Genomic DNA, 9114 nt, shown 5'->3' with positions numbered 1-9114 from the left:
TAAGCAGCGCGAAAGAAGGTCCTTCTCCACGGTACCGGACGGATACTGATATCACAACGTAATGACAAAAACACATCTTAGTCCGGCACATTCAACTGGTTTACGATACGGGTGCCTCAAATGAATACGCATTCGCTGAATATTTGAACATTATATATATACATAATGAACTTTACTAATCATTTGCGTAGCGTCAACATAAACTCAATCACTGAGACGATTTGACAATCACAAGCCTTCAGAACGTCTGTGGTAATGTTTGTATTCCTACGTCCTCCAGAAATCGACCGGCGCCTGGCATTGCGCCTAACTTATTTTTCGAGTTCAAAGCAACGTTAATGGCATCGCTGCGTGTTTCACGCGGCCCATGCAATGCCAGGGCACAGCGCGCGACAGCGCCCGAACTGATCGATGGCCTCCGAAAACCCAGAGTGACGTCGGCAACGAGCCAGGCGGCATCGGCGCCATATTCCGATGGACAGCACCACACGCGACGAGAACGTAACTTATGTTACGACACAAACTGGCTGCACGACGTGGTGCAGCCCGAGATTGGGCGCGATCACGGGCCCGCGACGACAGCCAAGTGCCGCTCTGCTGACACGTGACTGAGCAAATACCCCCAGTCCCGGCGGCTTGAATGCACGAGTCGCATGTACACAATCATTACAGCGGCGCACACGACGGCGTCTGACTCAGCATCGACCCCGGCCGGCCTGCGTGGCACAAATGCATTATTCCCGAGCAAAACCGACGGAAAGGAGCTTATGGCAGTAATCCTGTAGTTTCCAGGGTAACACTCCACAGCAGTGCATTCGCGTCGATGAAGCGTCCTCTGGTGACCGCATGAAAACAAGGGCCTCGCACAGCGCAGACCGCCTGGCCGTGTCGTTCCAGACGCGTTACTGCACCCGAGACTGGGATCGCATCCAAGAGGAAGCGGTCTCTCACACGAGGTTGGAGCCCACTCCCCCCCCCCCCCCCCCCTTGATAACTACTACCTCACCAAAGGTTGGGGTTCCCGGTGAGCAGCTGCATCGCCCCAGGTTAGGGCGCCCCCTTGGGGATGTTCTCTCACAGAGTGAGGGTCCCTGTTGAGGAACGTTCCCTCGCTGGGGGTGGCGGTCCCACCCGCGCACCGCTCTGCCCTCCTCCCCCTTTCTCACCAGAGGTTAGGGGTCGCGGCGTCCCTCCGTGCCGTCCACGCCCGCCTCCACGGGCAAGTCAAGCTGCGAGAACAGCGGGAACAGCACCTGGATGCCGCCGATGGCGTTCAGCGTCGCGTAGATGGAGTGCGTGACCACGGCGCACACGTCCTGCAGACGGAGGGAGGGGGGGGGGGGCCGTCACGACACAGGAGCACGGACGGCTTCCGAACGCGAACACGATACACGCGGAAAGCACGTGCCATTGGCCAGGCCCGGTGAACAGAAGCGAAGACATGGCTCACGTTCAAACCATATCGCTGCGCGGCAGCTTTGCGCCCCGTGGCTATTCTGAAGCATCCACAGGGCGTGACAAGGATACCTGACGTAAAAACTACGGCCTCAACATAGATACTCTCAGTTTAAATGGATAGGAGAGCCACGAACGACGGCGATATTTTCACAAAACAGTCGCAGCTCGATTGCTTGACAGATCACCCACGTGTAGCTATGCTCCCCAGGTCGGGACTGAGACACGTGACCCAAAATAATCGCAGCTCGATTGCTTGACAGATCACCCACATGTAGCTCTGCTCCACGGGCCAGGACTGAGACACGTGACGCAAAACAATCGCAGCTCGATTGCTTGACAGGTCGCCCACGTGTAGCTCTGCTCCACGGGTCGGGACTGAGACACGTGACGCAAAACTAAAGATAAAGGCAATCTACAACCGTTCGTGATTCACAACGGACCGATACGGCGGCCGATCGTGACTCGGCAGAGTCTGGCTTAATCAAAGAAGGCACTTAAGTGAAGGTCTTACGTGAAAAGACGACGTCCGAGCGATCGCCAAACTAACGCAATTTTACGGCACGGGAGCCATCGCCCCCAACTTCAGAGGCCGCCCACTGCTTCCGAGGTCACGGTGTGTCGAGTTACGATATTTCCCGCTGCCGCAGAAGGCGCCTCCATGACTGACGCTGCCGCAGCGTTCGACACTACCGCGCGAACCGGCGGGAGGGGTGCGCTGTAGCCGCGGCGCGGCAGGCGACCTGGCCGCGCGGAGAAACCCTGAGCAGCGGCGGCCCGCAGTGGCCCGCGGCGGCCCGCGGCCGGCCAGCTTCCGAGCTGGTCTTAATTATGTCCGACGATTCATGGCCTGTCGGGTTCGCGGAGCACGGGGATCACCGCGCCGGCGGCCTGCGCGCAGGCGGCTTTAGCGAGACCGTCCCATCGCGCTTCACTCGACACCCACCCTACACCCGCGTGCAGGCGGCTTTAGCGAGACCGTCCCATCGCGCTTCACTCGTCACCCACCCCACACCCGCGCGCAGGCGGCTTTATCGAGACCGTCCCATCGCGCTTCACTCGTCACCCACCCCACACTCGCGTGCAGGCGGCTCTAGCGAGACTGTCCCATCGCGCTTCACTCGTCCCCCACCCCACACCCGCGTGCAGGCGGCTCTAGCGAGACCGTCTCACCGCGCTTCACTTGTCCCCCACTCCACGCCCGCGCGGCCGGTCGCCGTCCCTGGTACCGCTCTCTTCCCCGAGAGGCACGAACAGACCGTGTGCGATGCCGCGCTGTCTCCTGACAGCACCCACCATATCTTCTCGGAATGAGAAATGAGCACCGTTGCCATTTCGCGCCGTCCCACCAATTCTGCTCAAATGCTGGCACTATTATGCCAATTGTGATGCAAAACTCGGACGATCTCCCCAGAGTCTCTTCGAGAGTGAGCCCGGCGGTACGGAGAAGTCCAAGTCCAGTTAGAGACCCTCTCAGGGACTCCAAGGGCGTGTGACGTGCTCACAGTCCGTGCGCCAGCGCTGTGACTCGCTTCTCGGCCGGCGCGGGCGTGTTTTCCTCGCGACGTCATAAGCTGACGGGGGCGTGCCTGTCATCCGTGTGACTGGGCCCAGAGCGAGCGCAAGCGCGAGACACTCCACTCGCCTGGCGCATGAGGCCGTGTGCCGAGTGGACAAAGTAGGAGGGGTTGCCCTTGGGCGCCGACTGCAGGCAGAGCTGGCCGTCGGTGGCGGCGGCGCTGTACATGAACACGATGGCCGCCGACATCTTGCCGTCGTACAGCACCTGGGCGCGGAGGAGCGGGGGCGAGTTAGGCGGCCGCACCTAGAAATAACCAGCTTAGTGGAGGGAGACAGCGTCAGAGTGTACAACACAATCCTCACCCGTATCTCAAGTAAGTGAGGGATGTGTACAATGAGTCACACGCAACATGCAATCCAGATGAACTTGCAACGGGTAAAAAAAACACCGGGCCGTCTCGAGATAGAGACCAGCACCAGCAGGGTACACCATGAACTATCACTGAACACGTATGCCATAACCGTACGTGCCGTGCATCACACGGCCGTGTTTCCCCTATGTGCTCAATCAAACCAAACACACGCCAGCACAATCCTTATCACCGACTGCACGCCAGCAGGAGCCGCTGCTCCTGCCCCGCCCCGCGCCGCCCCCGCCTATCGTCGCTCGGCTCATTACTCGCCGCCCCCGCAGCGTCACTCGGCACGACACGGGACGTCGGCGGCTGTACTTGGGCCGCCCGCCGGCCGGGCAGCGCTCTGGACGCCGTCATGAGCCCCGGCGCAGGGCTCGGCCCCGTCTCCCCCTCGGGCGCGGCCGAGCTCAGACCCTCTCAGCTCCTCGGTGCCGCCTGGTGTCAGGTGGGGGGGGGGGGGGGGGGGGCGGGGAGGGGGTGGTAACGTCAGCCATGGGTACGGGGCGCGCCGGGGGTCCGGTGCCGGGCTGGCGGCGGCGGCGACGGGACGGCCTTCACTCACCCGTCTGTGGTTCTCTGACAGGCGGTCGTTGCTCTCCGCCTCGAACCGGAACTGGCTCTGTAAACACGACAGGCGGCCTGTGACAGACAGACAGACACACTGGGGGTTGCCTCTGCCAGCGCGATACGGGAAGGATGTGGGGACAGCCTCGCACACACGATGTCGAAACGGACCGTGAACACTACACAACAGGATGCCGTATTCTGCCGACACACGACCGGCGAGATGACGACTCTGTCAGCACTACTCGGCCCGGAGGCCCGAGCTGAATCTCAAATACAGAACAAAGATCACGTCGGAACTGGCTTCACAAACAATCCACAGCGGCGACACAAGAGCAGTCTGCAAAGGCAGCACGCACCGAATAACAGGCGGGCATAAATCACCACACTAATGACACACTCGACTCGGCCCGCAAAACAGCCCGCGCAGCGGCGAGCCCTCTCCCGCCCAGTTCCCGGTCGCGGTGGCATTTCCCGAGTCGCCGCTGGGCAAAGCCGGTGATTGAGCCATGGCCGCGCCGCGCCGACATCGGCGGCGGGCCGCGGACCGGGCCGGGCCGGACCGGGGCGACCCTGGCGCCCGTCGGGCCAGGCGGCGCGATCGATGATGGCGCTCCGGATCAGGCTGCTCTCCGATACAGCCGCTCACGGGCGGCGACGGCCGCGGCACTCGCCGGCCGGCCGGCCAGTCGGCCGCCGCCTCCTCAGCGCCGCTCGCTGCCGCCAGCCTTTGGCGTCTACGTGCACCACAAGGTAACGTTGGTGTTTGATCGAGGAAAATTGGCCCCGTGCGGAGAAGCTCGACGCGAATGCAAATAGCAAAGGAAGACCACTGGGAGTATCAGTATGGAAGGCAATGTGCAGAAGCATTTACAGAAATATCTGAGGGGCGTCCGGCGCAACGCGACGACTCCGGGCGGTCCCAAAAGCCTGCAGTAGCAATGTTGCGGAGTACGGCAGCAGTCAATCGCATGCAGCTAAACAAAGCCTCGCGTCTGTAGAATGACCGAACCACGCCCTAGGAAATCACTGAACAAACACGGCTGCAGCGGGGGGCCGACCGGCACGGCACACACAGCCGACCCATTCCCCAGACGCCAATAGCTCTCCGCTCCTGCATGCACACCGCCTTTGACCGCTCTCAACGTACACGCAGCGTCGCCGGCCGCCAGGCATCGACTCGGATGTCGCTTTGCTATTGTGCCGATTGATGACGGAAACGTGAAACAGTCGCGAGCGCCTTTTAGTCAGCCGCAGACAGCTCTTCAGTTCGTGAGTGGTCAGTGATCACAGCTGCGGGGAAGGGCGACACAACGAATCCGGTGGCGGAGTGGAACGGTCACAGACCGAACCCCTTCGACGTGGCCGTTCTGTACGCACCGCACCACAGAGTTGGAGGAGTGAGCGGATACCACTGATTGAGTGAGGGTACGGCAGATCAGGCCGGTGCCACACTGTCCGGATTATCCACAGTGCGGTCTATCAGCCGCACTGGGCGGATTATCATCGGTGCGGTCTATCGTCCGCAATGGGCGGCGTGAGCACTGGGCAGATGACAGACCGCACCAGCGAAGACAGCGAAGGTGCGAAATACTTTTGCAAAATGACTTAGGAACTGAACGGTGAAAATTATGTAATTTTACCCCCACCCCCCCAAAAAAACAAACGAAGGGATAGTTCGGGGGGGGGGGGGCCTGAGGTTCGAGTTGGGAGGAGGGATGAAGTTTCATCAACTGGATAGGAAACTACGCCTCTGGCACGCACCACTGGCGGAATGAACGGATGATATACAGCACCACTGGCGGAGCGAACAGAGGTATACAGCGGCACTGGCGGAGTGAATGAATGGTATACCCCACTGCTGACGGAGTGGACGGGTGGTATACAGCACCACTGGCGGAATGAACGGACGATATACAGCACCACCGGCGGTGTGAATGAATGGTATACCTCACCTCTGGCGGAGTGGACGGGTGGTATACAGCACCACTGGCGGAGTGGACGAAAAAAAATGGTAAACTCCACCACTCGCGTAGTGGACGGATGGCATACAGTACCCCTGGCGGATGTGAACGGATGACATCCAGCACCTTTCGCAGCTATGCTTGAATAAAATGAGAACGCGACGCACGTTGCCACCACTGCCCCTGTTATGAATCGCCCGCGACTGTAGAGGCCATGTGAGCGTTCAAGGGCGACAGTGTAATCGGGGTTCGAACCACGGGCCGAGTGATCCGATGGCAGACCACACCTCTGGCGGACCGCACCATCCTCCCGATCCACCGGTCCCTGGTCGTCGGTGGAAGCCAGCACATCCAGTGCATGATCGCCGCCGCCGCCGCCGCGCCGGCCGGCCGGCCCCCGGTAATGAGGCGCCGCCTCGGCCGGATGCCGACTGATTTGGCACGGGCGGCGGGCGACGGGCGGCGGGCGACGGCACCCCACACTGCCGAGCGGTGCGACGTGGCGCCAACGTGCCCGCGGGGGAGGGGGGAGCGCTGGACGACGACGTCCCCGCCGCGACCGGCGGCAGCAGCTCGGTCAAACGCGTCCTGCGCGCTGCGATCGCTTGTCGATAGGAGACAAATGAGCGGAGCTATTGGGGTAATATCCCATCTCGGGGCGCTGATCAATCATTTTGCGAGTGCCCATTGCGACTCCGGGCCTAATTGGTGCCGAGTCGGAGACAAGCCCGCGCTGCATGGGCCAAAGATTGATGCTCGGATGATTTAGCGACACGTCCACCTTCTCCGGTCACCTGTCGTCCACGTTTGCCACGCCGACGGCCCGCGGTTGAGCGACGGAACACCGGACTCCCGTCCAGGCCCGAACCCACAACCTTCCACCAGCGGCGGTGGCCGAGCGATCCAACCAGCCGCGCTCCTTCTGTCGCCTGCACCGCTGATGAGCAGCTTCATGCTCAGACTAGGCACTGCTTGTCAGACTTGCGTTTGATTCCAGAAGAATCGAATCTGGTTCGGTAATTGGGCTCGTTCTGGACTGAATCGGATTAGGATTCCACTTCGTACGCTGCGTTGGATTCGGAATTAATTCACATGGCTTGTGAACGCATTCAGCAATTAATGGATTCCGCTTTGAAATTACGCGATTCACAAAATGTTTGTGCCAGTCTCTGAGATCTATGCGTTAAGTTAACCTACTACTGCACAAGTTTCATGGCCTGTAAGGCAGCAAAGTCTGTCCTAATACCTTGGACTTCCGGCGCCTTCAGTTCCCAGATATATGAGCATGTATGCATTAAGGCATCATGCTTAATCAGCAAGCGTTGTGTTCCTGTTCCTTCATATAAATACATGATAGCAGCGTGCGTTGTTGCATCCATTGCTACCGATTGACAAGCTGCGATACCTATTGAACCATATCTATGGCCGCACGCACGCACGCACGCACGCACGCACGCACGCACGCACGCACGCACGCACGCACGCACGCACGCACGCACGCACGCACGCACGCACGCCGCACGCACGCACACACACACACACACACACACACACACACCACACACACACACACACACACACACACACACACACACACACACACACCACACACACACACACTTCTTACGTGTACGTTTGCTTGTGCATGATGCATCATGCGCATTAATTTACCGCCTGCTGTGTCTGTCGTTGGGGCTTTACGACGCACCCAGCTACTAGTTATATGGCATCGCCTGCTTCTCACCCTGGCGAGAGGGCGGGCACCGCGGGGAATCGAACCCCGTACTTCTGGTTTCCTAGACGCGCAGCGGTTGTTAACCACTACACTGCCGGTATCCCACCGCCTGTTGTTCGACAAAAACTTGAATCGGTATCGAATTCGGAAATTTCTGCTGCGCTAGCGTCAGATTCGAATTAAATTCCAACTGTCAACATTCGCTTTGACTCAGATTCGGATTCGGAATCAATTCTGCCCGAGTGGATTCCAGCACCAGCCTCCATTTACTTTGAAACGGCGCTTCGACACACCACGGTGCCCCTACAGCGCCGAGGCGTAAACACACTGGATTAAAGCACAGCACTCGCCTTGGCAAGAGATCCAATTTGATCGCATACAGAAGGCTCAATGGCAGCGAACACCTGTGGGCCTCTGAAGACCGTTCGAACAGCACGTGATTCGATCGACCAGCGTACAGGGTGGCTTGAAAAGCCGCCTTTAACCGATAATGCAGGTAATCGCGTGTTCAACCAAGTGCTGGTAGAAGTCGCGGACCTTACCAGCAGCCCACCAAAGACGCGATATCAGGCTTGCCCCCTCCCCCTGTGCCGGGAATCACCTCACAGGTCCGGACTGCGACGCGGCCGGCCGGGCGTCGCCCCGGCGTGGCTCCGTCTCGCCTCCGCGTGGGTCCCTCTCCGGTCCGCTAGGGTCTTCCGAGGACCGAGCAGCCCCGGTCACACCGGGGCTAGCCAGATCGGGGCGGCCACAGCCGGGTCGGCTCCACGGGGCGACCCGGCTGTGGCCGCACGACCCGGCCTGAGGCGGCTGGCGTGGGGACCCGCGGGCCCCTCGCCGAGCCGGCGGCCGACCTCACCCCGGCACGCGTCAAGGCGAGGACAGCCCCGCGTGGTGTGGGACTCTCGGGAGGCCACCAGTCCAGGAGAGGACCATGGGATGTGGACTCGACAGCACATCAGAATCACGCCTTTCTCAGCTTTGTGAAGCGAATATCGCAAGCCTCAGTAAGTTAGAATTACGCGTACAATAACTGTCAGCCTTACAGCACCCTTCATCAAGCTGCTACAACCATAACAGAATAATGACTTGCAGCGGTTAGAAGAATATAAATTGGGAAAGAGTGCGATATTTGCGCAGGCCCTGTCACCATACACGCGCAGTGGTTTCTTGGAGTGAAACCTTGCGAGACCACGCTAACCGGTGTCCGCGCTTCCCAGCCGGAAGGAGGGGAGGGGAAGAGGGGGAGGGGGCCGTGTAAGTGGCCCGCTCAGCTGGTAATACTCTCCATCTGAGCGCCATCGGCACTGGCCGGTAATTGCCGCAGTGCATCGCATCGATTGGCGGCCGATGGACTAGGTATTGAGTGGAGCGGCGGCCGCGCCAAACGGCCGGAACGGCGCAGAATAAACAGAGAAGCGCCCGCACCGGCCGTCCGCTCGCGCCTTTCCACCACATC

The 9114-nt window shown here is 60.1% G+C and overlaps 1 protein-coding gene across 1 annotated transcript; it reads right to left on the bottom strand.

The window, feature by feature from the left end:
• Nucleotides 1–1172: 1172 nt before the first annotated feature.
• Nucleotides 1173–5463, bottom strand: LOC119108007 (lipopolysaccharide-responsive and beige-like anchor protein). Its single transcript, XM_037231592.1, has 4 exons — nucleotides 5449–5463; nucleotides 3955–4011; nucleotides 3101–3241; nucleotides 1173–1316 (listed from the first exon to the last, which is right to left on the bottom strand). The coding sequence occupies exons 1-4, from the start codon at nucleotides 5461–5463 to the stop codon at nucleotides 1173–1175; spliced, it is 357 nt and encodes a 118-aa protein (XP_037087487.1).
• Nucleotides 5464–9114: the final 3651 nt, after the last annotated feature.

Source organism: Pollicipes pollicipes, unplaced genomic scaffold (genome assembly GCF_011947565.3).
Source record: "Pollicipes pollicipes isolate AB1234 unplaced genomic scaffold, Ppol_2.1 Scaffold_6686;HRSCAF=7923_pilon_pilon_pilon, whole genome shotgun sequence".
Lineage (NCBI taxonomy): Eukaryota > Metazoa > Arthropoda > Thecostraca > Pollicipedomorpha > Pollicipedidae > Pollicipes > Pollicipes pollicipes.
This window is presented reverse-complemented; position numbering and strand designations above follow the sequence as displayed.